The 16,582-nt window shown below is 32.3% G+C and overlaps 1 protein-coding gene across 1 annotated transcript in view; it reads right to left on the bottom strand.

Annotated features, from left to right (window-relative positions):
• The window catches only part of GBE1 (1,4-alpha-glucan branching enzyme 1), a 291,409-nt gene that overhangs the window by 135,116 nt on the left and 139,711 nt on the right, over positions 1-16,582 (bottom strand). The window contains exons 4-7 of the mRNA XM_068546910.1: positions 6,997-7,122; positions 6,011-6,146; positions 3,639-3,729; positions 1,870-2,079 (exon numbers count right to left, since the gene is read on the bottom strand). Coding sequence (XP_068403011.1) covers positions 1,870-2,079; positions 3,639-3,729; positions 6,011-6,146; positions 6,997-7,122 — 563 coding nt within the window. The remainder of the gene's footprint in view (positions 1-1,869; positions 2,080-3,638; positions 3,730-6,010; positions 6,147-6,996; positions 7,123-16,582) is intronic.

The following is a 16,582-nucleotide window of genomic DNA, read 5'->3' as shown; positions in this document are numbered from 1 at the left end:
AAGTAAGCACTTGAGAAAGATTAATAGTTAATTCAATAAAAAAGAAACTAAGTATTGGGTTGGCCAAAAAGTTTGTTCGGGTTTTTCGGTAACATCTTATGGAAAAACCCAAACAAACTTTTTGGCCAACGCAATATTAAATAAAAATGTTAAATATGCCTTAATTTCGGTAATATAAACAATAGAATTGTTTTAAGACTATTATGTATAATTCCTTTTCCTTAGAAAACTGGATAACTTTAAATGGACTTTGAGAGCTCAGGATACAGAAAAATGCCCTATAATAAATATTTTAATAAAATAAATAATCATTTTATAACATAAAAATCCACCTACTTAATGTATTTCTTTTCAAGACACAGTTCCACAGCAGAATAGTTTCAAAACATAAAAATTTAACAATTTAGTGTATTTCTTTCATAAGGCACAGTTCTACAGGATAGAGTCAACATTATTCATCCAAATATGAACCAGAAAGTTCAATTAATTGTATTTCTCGTCCACAAGCTACTTTGATAAGATTTACTCAATAATGAAATTGTTAAGAATCATATCGTAGAATTAGCACAGGTTCAGTCCTTTTTACTCGTTATAAATCTACAGTATAAAAAGCAATATTCAAAAGGTGACACAAATACAAAATACCTTTACAGAGGGAATTGTATTAATCCCAAAACTCTGCCTCCTCTTATAATGAAAACCTGAGAACCAGAATGATTAATCGATTTGTACCAGAGTGAAACTAGGCCTGGAACCCTGCCACCTGCTTCTAACTCTTGTGTCTTTTCTCATATATTATGCTGCTTCATCTGGCACGAGTGATTCCTATACAGCTATGAAATATAAAATAATGCATGATAATAAGAAAAGAGTGAAGCAAAACAACTTCCTCCATATAAAAAGTCATCTAATTTATGCTGAAACATTAGAATTCTTCATTTTATCAAAGTCCTTGCTGAAGCATTTTTCTACACTGTTTGTTTTCCAGATATGTGCGTATTTATTTATGGTACAACATCCAACAGAAAATTCATTAAACTCTTTCAGAAATATTATAAAAATTAGTTATCTATTACTTGACACGCTGCTACTTTTAATACACCTGAAATCATATTTTTATTATATTTTCACTTATGATAAAAAATGGATACAAGTTGATAGTATTTTTTATTTTACAAAATTTTTGCCATGTTTTGGAATTTAGATTTAATCACCTAAAACACCCTTCTAATTAGATGGCAAGTCAGAGATGTATTTAATCTTAAGGAATTGTTTTAGCACTAAGCCTTAGTTTATTATCTGTGAGATGGTCATAACAATAGTACTTACCACATGTAAGTAGAATTGTTGTGCAGAATAAATAAAATATGTAGCTAATATATCTAAATCCTTGGCACCATACCTGACATATTACATACTAATAAATGTTAGTTGTTATTATAGTTTAGCTGCAATCAAAAACATGGTAATATTAAGATAGCAAAACATATAGTATGATTTTTAAAAATGGCCTACTTAAAACAATGTGTATTCTTCTATTAAAAGGCGATTTGCTATGTTTAATTCAAACTGATAAAGTACTTTCTAGATATTAAAAAATTATTCACATTAACCTTTTAAGGGGCAATATAACCAATATATGTTAAGTAGCATATGATTTGTAAAACCGAAATTTAGTGCAACTTACCACGAATACACGTGCTAATCAAAACAAGGTAAATTCTATTAGTATGTTAAACATTTCTCATAAAATTTTTTTAAAAATTAAGAAATTAAATACCAGTGAGAGAGTATACATACAATGAATTTAGTAAAATTCCTTGAATTATTTTTAAACAAGTAAGACATTTCCATATTCTATGTACGTACCTGGAGTAGGCAAACAATCGACTATCCCAAAGATTATGATTCCCTTTAGGTCCGTAATGAAAGTAACAGGACTCTGTCCCATCAAACATATTCAATCCATCTTCTGAATTTTTGGAGGCATGGCTATGTACCATATCTAAGAAGACTGTAATACCCATTGAGTGAGCTGTGTCAACCAGTTCTTTCAGCTCTTCAGGAGTACCATAACGGCTTAAGGTAAAGGAGACAGCAAAAACATGATCACATCATATTTAAAACCAAACAGCCAATCATTTACTGAGACTCAAATGTTTTACCAGCACAGTACTAGATACTTCAAATGTACAAATGTAGTATGATATAATACTTAGATACAAGTCAAAGTTGCTTAATATTTGTTATTAGGCATTTTTAAAAGCATTCAATAAAAAAAATAAATCTGGCTGTTAATTGTAGATTTATAGCACAATGAAAATTCACATTTTGAGTAGGTAGATAGTAAAATTCCGCTTCTCTATACGCAGAGCTTCTGATTTCCATCACCAAGCCTAGCTAGTTTGAGGGGTATGGTCATTCCTGTCCACATACCTGGCCATCCCTTTAAGCATGCATGGTTGGGATTGTGAGGGCTCTTAGAATACTTCTTTGAATATCCTTGGTGCCTTAATTGAGGCCATTTCTCCTGTACTTAATTATTCCCAGACTGGAATGCCTCAAGTACCAGCGGGTCCTGTCACCACCCAAGCAGGAACGATGGGCAGCTCACATGCACGTGGGTGTGTGTTAAAGAGAAACTGATGATTGACTTAACAATGCAGAGGGCAACAGTATCCTAGACAGGAGCAGTTTCAGCAAAGTGGTGGAGCGCGTACTTGGAATGCGTTCAACAAATAAGAGGAGTGGAGGAATTAGAGACAACAAGGACAGATAACTCGTTCAAGGAGAAGTCCTATGAAGAGAAACAGGTGAAGGGACCAGTATCTTTTCTGTATGTCTGGAATGCTATCTACCTACTCCCACTTCACTCCTCCCCCCAGGTAACTCTTTTTTTTTTTTTTAGATTTGAAAACTGTTTATCTCTTAATCATGTTTTAGATCTCAGTTGTAACATCAGTTCAGATCTAATCTAAACTGATTAGACCCCTGATTCTATGCTATCGGAGAAATCTGCCATCTTCTTCTTAGCTTTTATTACACGTGGAAATAATAATATGTACGATTATTGGATTTATGTCTGTATGCCACCACACTGTAAGCTCCATGTGGCAGAGACAATGTTGGACTTGTTCAACTTGTGGTTATTCGGGTCAGTACCTCTCTGCATAGGACCCCTTGATGTCTTTCTGCCCAGACAGCAATATTCCTTGGATTTCACTCTGGGAAGAAGGACAGTCCTTCCGTGGGTAGTATATATCCCACCAAGGGCCTCCTCAGTTACCTTCCTATATAAGTCAATCTCTTTCCAGAAAAGGATATGAGCTCTAGCAATAATGGTTTCCATAAGTCAGGATTTTCTGACTGAAGCTTAGGCCTCCGAACATATGACAATTTCAGCAGGCTAACTGGATATTCTGTACCAGAAATCATTTGTGAAAAGCAATGTTAAATCAGGCCAGTCTCTAAGGCTTGATGAGAAAAGAGTCTATGATCTTAATAAAAGAAGATGCTCAGCTTCTATTAGCTCTGTTAACCCTAAAATAGGTTATAAGACATCACACAAAATATAGAAATTCATTTCATTTTTTAAATGTTTTGTTCAAACAAGAATGGATATAATTTTTTCATTTTACCTTGAAGCTGCAAAGAAGCTTGTGATTTGGTAACCAAAACTGGCATAGTAAGCATGTTCCATGATCGCCATCAACTGAATGCAATTGTATCCTGTATGAGCAAAGGTCAAATAGAGACTAAAAGCCACATTTTAAAAAAGTAATGAAAACAATATATAAACACAGCACCCTGTTCAAAAGGCATTAAATTTTACATATAACCTAGAAGATTTGGTCATTTTGAAAAGTTCTACTACTTTAACATCTTTGCTTGTCTGACCTTCTAACACAAAATCAGACAGTTAGTTCTTGAGGGTTATAGTCTAGCTATTTGAAATGTCTTCATTTTAACAAGTAATAAATGATATGCAAATATACTCTTAATTTGGCTTTAGAATATTAAAGATGGCAATCTGCATATGCTAAACTTCAGTTGCACTTGTAATATTCATATCGAAGATTGTGAAAGCCAAATAAAAGTAACGGATTGCAGGCCATGTACTTTTTATTTCACCTTTTTCTTTATATTTCTCTTTTTTCTAGCATAAGATACACCATACCACTGAATCCATTTTTCTACAAGGTAGCTTTTATAAAGCCAGCATTAATGCTTCCATTTTCCACTGTTTCTAGGACCTATAAAATTACTCCACAGTCATCCATGGGCACACATGTGCGTGCGCGCACACACACACACACACACACACGTACACCCACATACATCCTTCCTTTCTCTATCTGAAAATGTTTTGCTTTAACACTAAATGAATTGACTCAAATGAACTGACTCAAAAAAGATAGGTATGTATTTTTAAAAATCCTTAACACAAATATATTTATTAATGTGTTTTTAATGTAAGCAAATAATCAGAGTAGAAGAAACTTTGGTCTTTTAAAAAACTAAAAAAATCATTTTCTTCAAAGTAAAATATGGTAAAATTTTCAAATATGATTTAATTGCCTTCTGCAACATGCAGAGAAAATATTCCTATTCTGTTCTCAAAGTCTAAATTCATGTCAATATAACTTCTTGTGCACATATTTTAGTACATAATTAATATTGGAACAATTACGAATTCACGTTCAGAACTGAGGATTCGTAAGTTTAAAGGATAACATAAACTCCATGATTCAGAATCTGTTGAAAAATTATTACTGTTGGCTTTATTGTTAAAAAAAGAAACAAATTAACTCTATCAGGCCTGGTAGAAACACGTATATAAACTACTGCTCAATAATATAAATCAAGTATAATACTTAGTCACAAAATACAGAGTTTGTAGTTTATTTCTCTATTATGTAATCAATATTATTCTTCTGACCAAGTAACAATTTATAGCTTTTATTATTCATTTTATGTCATTAACCATTCCTAAACTCATTTATGGTCAGAGTACTGGGCTAGGTAATTCAAGCACAAAGATAAATAAGAAAATCCTTGTTCTGCTGAAACTTCTGCAAGATCCAGGTCATAAACAATTTACTACAGTATGAAATGAGAGACCATCTCAAGTATAACAACCTTAATATAATATTTATTAAATATAATTTACATTAAATTCTCCAAACATTTAATTAATTTTGGTTTCTGGAACCTGACCTCACCATCTCAGGTAATCAAGATCCCTATATAACTAAAAATTTCAACCATGAGAAACTTTTCCTCTAGCCAAAATGTGGACTGCCTACCAGAAGCAGACTAATTAAATGTAGTTTATCTTCCTGCCTAGCCACTGGAGCAGGTGCTAATATGCTGAGAAATGATAAAAAGCATTACCTATAAAAAGAAAATAACAGATCTAAAGCATTCTGAATCAATAATTCAGCAGTACACTATTCACTCTCCTGCTTGTTCCCATGAAGACAGGGTTTGTGTGATTAGAGTCCAATATACAAACACCTAGACCAATGTGACTCACACAGAAAGATGCACCACAAATATCTGTCTAATAAGTCATCCAGACAGGAGCTATATATACAATGACTCTGAAACAAAATGAGTTCTAGTCACCTTACAAATGTAAGATTTTTTTCCCTAACAGACTAAAATGAACAGGCTATAATCAATGACCACTTAAATTGATAAAAATTCTCTCCTGCAGAAAAGTAATTATGCTTACGTATTTATCTATAATTTTGGAAGCCATCAATTCACATTAAAATTAAAATTGAAATTGGAATAATATCTTGAATTCTTATGTTCTATCTTATTCCATTTCTCTTTTCTATGCTATCACTATTACAGGGCAATTTGAGAAGCCTAAAATAACATGCACTTCTATTACATATTTAATCTCTTAACACAAAAAAAGAGACACTTGTAATTAGCTTCTCTAATAAGGGAACAGACTCATTAAAATTTTATCTGAATAAAAATCACAGTTATTACTTACCAAGGTCTTTGATTCTTGGTAGTATATTGCATGTAAAATGTTTATAAGAAGCTATTTTTCCTTCATAGGAAGAAATTCCCACATGAGATTCATAAATTCGTAGACCTCTTGGCTTCTTTGGTTTGGAATGCTTAAACTACAGAATATTAAAATTACATATAGAATTAAACCAAAAATGCAGGTATGACACTAACAGATTAAGCATGTTAAATGAAATGATGAATTAACTCAGTCAAACACTTTGAAACTACTTTCACATATAAAAGGCACTGGCTACCTCCATTAAACTTTCTTTTGAAAAAAAAATCCTTTTTAGGATCATGGTAATAAACCTATTTGAAAAGAGTAGTCATGCGATAGCTTATGCCTTATCACTGAGTGAAGATGTATTTTGAGCCTAAGCCTTAGAGAAAACATAAGAACTGTGAAATGCATACATAATTATTAAATGCAAAGCATTTATCAACAAGCTTCGATAACTTAAAGGACAGAAAAGTGAGCTCCAAGATACCTATAAACTCTTATCAATAAGACAGCCTTAAAAATTACCCTAATTAATACATTCATGAGACGTCTTGACTATTCGTTGTTCCTAAGGACACTGATCCTGCTTCAAGCCCATGACAGTGAGAAATATTACACCACTGGAGAGTCTTTGATTAATCAGAAATTGTAGTTAAGATTTTTAAAAATCAGTATCCCTTACAGTTCAGTACATAGAGATTTAGTGTTCTTCCCCCGCCCACAACTTCAGAAACACACGATAAAACAAAAACTCACTTTTATATTTGATTGGCTACAGATGATGGACTCTGATATATACATATATATAGAGAGAGAGAGAGCAAACGAGTACACTATGATGTAAAATATTAAACCGGTGGTGAAGAGAGAAGTTGAACATTACAATAAAAGTTATAAAAGTAAAAATTAATTTTCCTAGAAATATTGGAGCATGCATTTATTTAAAGAGTTGTTGTTCTCACTTTATATGGGTGTTCTGGATCCCAGTGTATCCAATCATAATTCACATTATCACCGTCACGGGTCACATACTTCGCCCACGGTGAAATACGATACAAGATCTCTCCACTTTTACTCCTAATAACAACCTAAAAAGAGAACAAGTTATTATTGCCTTAAAATACTTTCAAAATTCTAAGATAACGCATGATACTCTATGAGCACTGTGACAAGTAAGAAAAGGAGGAATGATCTTAAGAACCGAAACTGCCTTCCAGATGTGTGACCTTAAGCATGTTTAAATTCTATGGACCTTGCTCTCCTCATCTGCCATGGTATATGATCCCTAAAGTCATTTCCAGCTTGAATATTTTATGATTCTCTGGCAATTTTCATCATTGTCAACCAACCATTATAGTAGTTAATTAAAGTAAGCATACAGTAGATAGGAAAAAGGCATGAATATTATCGGAAGCTACTGTCAATAAATCAATCAACAGAAGGAGCTGATCCTACTACATTTAAAAAAAAGTGATGAGGTACATCACCATCTCTTCCTTTTCCTTTTCATAGCAATTAATGATAACATGGGTTTTGACTAATAATTGTATTATACACACAAACACACACACTACCCTACAAACATTTTCCTCTTCTCAATTTCTTCTACACCTTATTCCAAGTATGCTTTACCGTATGAAACCAAACATTTTCCTTTTTAACCATTTATTCCTATACTTGCCAATAGTATCACTATTGCTATCAGTATAAAAAATAACAATAAAAATGCAAAGGCAACTTTTACAGAATCCACCAGTTTAGACTTAGTACTGAATAGAGGGCTTTGAATTTATCAGCATGGTTAAATAGTGAACAGAGCTTCCAAGTGACTAAAATATAGCTTTTTTAAGTTTTTTTTTTTTAATTAATTAAACCTTCTAAGAGTAGGTAGAGTGTGACAAAAAATGTTCAGATCAGTAGCTGATCTGAATGCTGAATGATCAATATGCTCTCAGCATTGAGAAAGAACATATTCTTTGGTCTCCTTTAATAGAGAAAAGCTCAAGTATGCATAATTCTTGGTCATTAAATATTTGTAGAATGTTTTATAGTTTAGAAAGGGCTTTCATAGTCATATCTCACTTGATTCCAGAGAATCTTTATAACCCAAATATTAAGTGAGTAGCCAGAAGTCCCAAAGTCACCAACTGGCAGAACCAAAAGCTAAGCAGAGCTTCTGATACTCACTTCCTTTTTCTTAACAGGCTTTAATGGCACTTCCTTCAGATACAGAAAAAGAATAAATCATGATTTAAGGTGGAGGGGGCAGGTGAGTGGTGAAAAGGAACATTTAACTTACATGAGCTCAATTCTATCTCCTCAGTTATGCCTCCCACTTATTAAAGCCTATCACAGCTAAGTGTTTCTATTATTCAAATAGTTACACAAAACATGAATGAATAGGATCAACCCAGTCCCGGAGTATTTTATCCCCCAAAATATGTCCCTTAAGTCACATAAATTTCTAGTATAATACACACAGTGATATATTTGAGAAAAGGCTTTTTACTCACTCATCAACCCAGGACAGGTTATGGGGAAATAAAATACCAGAAATCAGTTTTCAATGGATAGCACCCTGCCTAATCCATCCATCTATCTTTTCTCTTTTTTGAAAATGGCTCTACAACCTCTCCAAAGGATGATCATGAACCAATAAGTATTTTTCAAGGTGTCTGCTGGCAGAGAGAATATTTGAAACTTTAAGCAAAGAACATGAAGAATTTCCTTATGCTGAATATAATTTCCACATTCTTTGGAACATTAACTTATTCATCTTGCTGTACACATGAATGTCTTCAGAGGGTACTGAGTGATGGAAGTTGGAAGGAACAGTCCTCCTATGGGTCTTTCTCACTCCTACATGTTTTGCTGGGTACACCAAGAATATAAGGTCCTATTGATGACAGAGGCCATTTCTCAGAGTTGTGTTTGTAGCAAGCAACCCTGAGGAATGAGATAATGTCTCCCTTGAAGACAATGGACAGGTTTCCTTACTGCTTGCTATGAAAGAAATGATTCCCTAAGGCAAATACTCCTCACCTATGAGGCAAACTAGCTGTGTGCATAGCATCCATCTAGACCCTATAGCGTCACCCCTATAAGACTTAGAAAACAAGGGGAACTAATGCAAGTATGATGCACATCCTGTGCCATGAGTAATAAAGCCATTTATCTCTGACTCAGGAGTCCTGTGTTTTCTGCCAGAATCCACGAAACAGTAACAGGTTAACTTACGAGCTTGAAGGTACGGCGAAATCAAATCCTATACCTGACAATGGATGACTTACTCATTTTGAATGACTTCAATATTTTTGTTACCAAAAGTTCTATTTCTTCATTTCTATTAGTGTTTTATATTAGACATTTTTGTTCATCATTTTTATTAATTTTGCTTCTTGGGGTGGAAACTTTTAATTATCTAATTCCTTCCTTTTTTCTTAGCAATAAAATCAGAGCCTGGATCCTTGAATGATATGTAAAACAAAGCTTCCCACCACATCTAGAACACTTCACTGTAATCATTACATAAACGGTAAATTCACTTCTCTATTCTTTAGGCTCCTGAATTTTGGATGCATTTTTGCTATAGCAGTTTAGATTTTACTAATAAACACACTTGCCAACAGTACCCGCCTCACCTTGCCTTTGATTTACTGTTCCTAAGTTGCTGTGATAACAACTAAGAGTATTATGGTAAATCTAAATAACCCAAACTTGAGAGACCTTCCAATGAGTAAAAATATATAACCTTCTGGACTAAATTTTGCTCCTGAAATGTTTTAAGGGGGAGAAAGGGGAGAGATGAGTGTACTTACTGAATTTGTGCTCTCTTGAGTTCAGATTCAGACAAAAGATTTTTTAGATAAAATTTTATATCATTTAATTTACAACCTCAAAATAGAACATGCTATATAGCAAATTGAAAAGAAAGCGCTAGCTTGATTGATCTTTCAATGATAGTGAGTCTAATAGCTGATGGATAGAAGAGTTCACTTGGTACTAGCAAACTGAAAGTCTCATACACTACTAGTATGAGTATAGAATAGTATGAACATTCTAAATAGCAATTTGGCAATATGATCAAAAATTCAAAAAAAAGTTATTCTCAATGACTCAGCAATTCTAATTATAGATGTTTGCCCTGTAGAAATAATCAGAGAAGTGCCCAAAGAACTATATTCTTATCTATTAATCTTAGTGTTACTTTTATTAGCAAAAATTGAATGACTGAATAGTGTATGCTTATTAAAAATTATACCACTGAATTATATTGCAGGTTGCAAGAAAATTCTTTCAAGTTATAAAAAAGAATGTATTGCATCTTCCTAATGTAAATATATACAAATGGTTGCCTATGGATAGAGAAATTATTAATAGCTTTTATTTTCCAGTTGTATCTTTCTATATTGTTATCAATTCATTTCACTTGTAGAGCTTCTATAAATCAGAAAAAAATAAGTATTCTGATAAGGATTGCAAATAGATGAATTATACAATTGTGTACCTTTGTGGACCTGTGCTACCAAGTTCCATATATATGTGTGTATATACATACACTTTAAATATATTGACACAGTGTTAAAAATAAAACTTTAAAAAGTGTATTAGGGAATTCCCTGGTGGTCCAGTGGTTAGGACTCCATGCTTTCACTGCTGAAGGCTCAGGTTCAATCCCTGGTCAGGGAACTCAGATCCCGTAAGTCGTGTGGCCAAAAATAATAAAAAGTATATTAATATCACCACATATCACTCCAATAAGAAATATATATAAAATCACTTTAAAGAAATATACTAATGAAAATAATATCATGATGAACTTTTGTAGGGCAAATTGATAATTTGTATAATTATAACATTTTATAACATGGTAAAAATGTCATTAGCCTCCTTTTCTAATGAGCCAAATTATCTCTTTGACTTATGGGAGGTTAACATCAAAAGACATTATTAAATTAAATAAAGAAGTGAATAAAATAAACCTCTACCTGTGCAAAAGTCAAACTGACTTAGTGAACTGTATGAAGTTAAATTTTATTTAGAAAATGACATTTAAAACTCAAATATACAATATAAGAAACAGTTTGGTAAAATAGTGAAGACCTAAAAAATTGTGTTTGTGTGTGTACATTCATTCAATCTAGGAATATCTTTTGAAATGGTTCTTGTCAAAGACTATTGTTCCTTTGGACCGAAAAATCACTGAGATAAGATGCTCCTCAGGTGGCCAACAATTTTATATGAAAAGAGTGGATGTGTTCAGCTGGTTAGAAGTGGTAGGATACTCTGGAAAATGGTATTGCATGTAACTCTGGGTTTCAAGACTGAATGTGTAGAAGACGAAGAGAAAAGGCACAGATATTGAAAAATATAATTTGATTTGCCCAGATTATACTACCAGAATCACAACAACATGCTATGAAGGAAAAAATATATTAATAAAGATAACTATTTAGTAGGCTACAGGTCAAAATAAATAAGCAATCAAAGTGATTTCTAATTTATGAAGCAATGTTATCTCTTCCTCTTTTAAATTACCTCTAATTTATATAATAATATCTAACATAATTGATATTATATATAATATGTATATAAGTATATAATATGTAAAATATATAACTGATATTATATACATATTTTTAAAACAATGGGTACAGTCATACCAACATGCAACGTTAAATATCAGTATCCTGTTGTGTGTGTTTAAAATGTGACTAAAAAAATGCGTGTGTGTATATTGAGAAAGAGAAATACATATGTATAGAACATATAATACTTTTAAGTAATTTTTAGAAGTGAGTGGGACAAAAATAAAAAAGAGCAGTAGAAAAAGTAATCACAAGTTTGTAATTAAGTAGAAAAATAAGCGATATTCCAGAGGAGAATCTGATGGTTCTACCAATGACCAGAATCCTGAAGAAATAAATATGTGCTTTTAATATTTACAATTAACATAGCATAAACATTATTTTTAATGCATAGATATAATTATTAAAACTTTAAAATACCTTAATATAAATTAAAAAGAAGTTCTTAAATCTCATTTTAATTCAACTAAAATTTTATGACTAACCTTTGTTAAAAAATAGGACATAGGGAATTCCTTGGTGGTCCAGTGGTTAGGACTCCATGTTTCCACTGCAGGGGGAACTAAGATCTCGCATGCCACAGCACAGCCAAAAAATTAAAAAATTAAAAAAAAAAAAAAATAGGACATATGAGTATATATTTTTTTTCAGTTTTGTTTGTTTGTTATCCTTGCTTGGGCCAATTTTAAGATTCAGTAAGGTTACTTAAGAAAGAATCTCTTTACCATTTTGAGAGGCTGAAAAATGGCCTCTCATTTCATATGTTCATATCCTACTCTAGAATCTGTGAATGATAATTTATATAGCAAAAAATGGGTCTTTGCAGATGTAATTAAAGATCTTAAAATGGAAAGATTGTTCAGATTTTCCAGGAGGGCAATCGCATATATCCTTATAAGAAGGAGGCAGAGGGATATTTTACACATAGACAGGAGAGAAAAAAGCAATGTAACCAAAGAGGCAAAGACTGGAGTGATGCAGACACTAGCCAAGGAATGTCAGCAGCCACCAGAAGCTGGAAGTAGAAAGGAACAGATTCTCCCCAGAGGGAGTATGTTTCCGCCGACACCTTGATTTCAGCCCAGTGATACTGATTTTTAACTTCTGGCTTCCAAAACTGTGACAGAAAAAATTTCTGTTGTTTAAAGACACCAAATTTGTGCAACCACCATAGGAAACTATATAGAAATAAAGAAAAAAAATGGAGGCAATCACTCTTCTAAGAATAAAATGTAATGTACTTAAATTTAGTTAAATCTTGTCAGTGCCAGAAAGAGTTGAAAAAGTTATCTTAATGAGTAGTCTAAATTACACATTTTATCTCTTATTAACTTCCTACTCCCAAAAAGTAGACAAACATATACCAATGCATTTCAGTGACCTTCATTAAACAAAGTAAGTCCTTGACAATTCTCAGGAAAAGCAAACTCATTCAGAATAAACGTTGCTAAGCTTCAGAACTGATAGGAGGGCCTTCAAAAACGTGAATTTGTAATACGCAGTTTTTACTGCTAGCCTACTCCCATGTAATTATTTTCAGGGGTTGAACAAAAAAGAGTCAGTCTTTACATGATGCAAATAAAAGCTCTAAATTTTCCATAAGGAAAAGCTAAGGAACTATTTTTTCTACCTAATACCTGATGTCCACCAACAGAAGAATGGATAAAGAAGATGTGGTACGTATATACAATGGAATATTACTCAGCCATAAAAAGGAACGAACTTGTGCAATTTGCAGAGACATGAACAGACCTGGAGACTGTCATACAGATTGAAGTAAGTCAGAAAGAGAAAAACAAACATTGTATAATATCACTTATATGCAGAATCTAGAAAAACGATACATATGAACTTATTTGCAAAGCAGAAATAGACACAGACGTAGAGAATGGATGTATGGCTACCAGGGGGGGAAAGGGAGGTGGGATGAACTGGGAGAATGGGATTGACATATATACACTACTATGTATAAAATTGATAACTAATGAGAACCCACTGTATTGCACAGGAAACTCTATGCAGTGCTCTGTGGTGATGTAAATAGGAAGGAAATCCAAAAAAGAGGGGATATATGTATACGTATAGCTGATTCACTTTGCTTTACAGCAGAAACTAACACAACATTGCAAAACAACTAAACTCCAACAAAAATTAACTTAAAAAAACAGAGATGGGACTATTTAAATAAATAGATGATCAGTTGTCAATAATAATAATAATTTTTCATTCTGCATTTTCTAATTAGGAATATCAGAAACACTATCTGATATTAAAAGGCTATTTATTTCATTGTGAACTTGAGTTTATATTTCAATTAATGAGAAAAGAAAACAAAGAAACCAATAAAAGTATCATGGCAGTTTTCTAATAATAATAAGGTCCTGATATACAAATGACCACTTTGTGGATATACTTTCTTAAAACTACATATAATTGATTGGTAAAATTATATAAACTGGGGTTATATATGAGCTATAATTGACATTACCATTATTTAGATATTGAGCCTGCTATAGTAACCAAATAAAATTACTCTGTCTCTTGAAAATTTTTAAATTTTGTTTAATTTTTTCTAGATATTAAAGTTCATACATTTTGGAGGTCTCCATCTTTGTTTCATAATTTACTTCATAATTTTCAATTAAACAAACAACCTGACACAAACCATGTGCATATAAAGTTATCATAAAAAGTTGTCACATCCTGGTGATGTCCTTTACATCTACAATGCTCAGGTATTGAGGGAAGTGAAAAAGAGATTAAGTGATTAGATTAAGCCCCCTAAGCTCTTTGGATACTGGACACTATCCTAAATAAGAGAAAGAAAAGGCAATATCCTTGCTAGTAGCTTGATGAAGAAAAGACACAAATCAGTTGAACTTCAAAAGCAATAACCTATTGATGAAAAAAAAATAACCTATTGATGAATTTTCACTGGCTCCCATTATTTTTGCTTTGTATAAAATTTCTTATTTTAAAACATGCCATCACAATTCAGGTTTTTTTTTTCTTTAATAAGAAATTTTCCAAGGTTAAATCCTATAACAACAGCTTGATTAGGAAGAGTTAAAGGATTTCACTAACAGAAGCAAAGCCACTAATTAAAGAAAAAAAACTTTCCTTAAAAGAAATGATTAAGTATACTAGCTATGAAAAATAAATTTGTAATATGACAAAAAGTATCATACAAAATTATATCAAACTTCTGCATAAAGGACACCAATGTATGGAATAAAAAGAGATTAATTTTGAGGTATAGTACTCATGGCCACTTTACTCCTGATTTAACAACAATTAGAATTACAGAGATATAAACATTCACTTCTGTAATACTTACACATAGGAGAGAAGAAACTGCAGAATATTGCCAAAAAGAAATAAATGAAGATCAGTAGCTGCTTCTTCTAAAAGCAGGTCCTTATTTAGAATGACTTAGAGAGACAGATGCTACTGTACCTATAAAAAGCAGTATTACTCCCATAGGTTTCCATCCCAGTTCCCCAACCTTCTAGTCTAGTTAAGAAGTATTACAACTATAATATTTTTTCTGTTTCTGTCTCTTGACTGAGGAAAATCCTTAATGAAATAAAGTAGAAATAAACTAAGTAGAACTGATAAAGTGCTTGCTTCATTTCAAGTACATTACCTGAACAAAAACCTTATAAAGTGAGGTCACTACAAAAAGACAAAATCCAAAGGGATTATGTGAGATTTAGGATGCAGGCATTGAAAATGATATCCCTGAGCAAGTGAGAATAACTACTCCTAAGTGAAAAGAATAGGAACAATGCTGAAATGTTGTAATCAGGTAAAGATTGATTAGGTGTCTTAGATGAGAAAACAGATGAATTACACATGATATAAAAATATAGGATTTAAACTTCCAAGATATTGGAAGATCAATATAGTAATAAAAGAAAAAAGCTATGAAAAGGGGAAAAAAATCAGTGAGTTTTCATTACTGAAGAAGTGTGCTTCAAAGAGACTCATCCATGTGCAGTGAAGGCTAGAATTCTATTAAGTAAATAGAGTTATAATCTGGTATAACACCAACAAAAAAAATCTTAAAAAGTATTTTTAGAAGCGCTAGATGGGAGAGGTACTATCATAAGATGAGTTAAAACTCTCTTTAAAATATTTCATTAGGTACAATTATAAAAGTCTATATGGTGATAAATTGAATCATTTGAAAAAAAGAATATGATTCTTAAGCAATCACTCTAAGTGCCATTGCAATGAAGTAAAATATAAAATGTGAGGGCTGGGGGAGAAATAATTCACCCCTTAAGGGAAATCTAGAGAAATTCCAGGAACTAGATACAGAATATATAATTCTAAAAAATCATAAGCTCTTTTGAGAAAACACGTAATTATATATTTAATATACATCGAGATTATCTCTAAGAATATAATTAACAACTATTAAATAAAGAAAACAGTTAATAATGAAAAGAATTCAGAGTTACATTTAAATATTCTTTATAAATTAAGGTTTCATAATAAAGAGTGCAACACTATCACTCTTTTCTTCCACAAAAGTCACATATTTCGCCAGGTGCAGGTGGTATTAGGGGAAGAACTACAAACAGGTATGTATGAATTAGGAAACACACAGTACACACATCATATGAGAAATTGATTAAGCTGACAGTATAATGGGAAATAGAACATGACTACATGTGAGATATGAAATTCAACATATGCATTTGGATAATTTCTTGTTAACTGATAGACAGTGACGATGGGAAGAAGTAGTGGTAAACAATAGGAGTCTTCACAATAGAGCTATTTACTTTAAACCTTCGTAGCTGAAGTGTATTTAAATTATTAAACATAGATATTTCCATCTTATGTAGATAGCGAAGGCACAGAACAGCAAATGAACTTTGATCTCCAAGTGTGACAAGCTCTCTGGAGAAGCAGGGAAACTTCTTTGACCAGTGCAGTCAATAAAGCACAC

The sequence above is a fragment of the Eschrichtius robustus genome, chromosome 6 (assembly GCF_028021215.1).
Source record: "Eschrichtius robustus isolate mEscRob2 chromosome 6, mEscRob2.pri, whole genome shotgun sequence".
Lineage (NCBI taxonomy): Eukaryota > Metazoa > Chordata > Mammalia > Artiodactyla > Eschrichtiidae > Eschrichtius > Eschrichtius robustus.
This window is presented reverse-complemented; position numbering and strand designations above follow the sequence as displayed.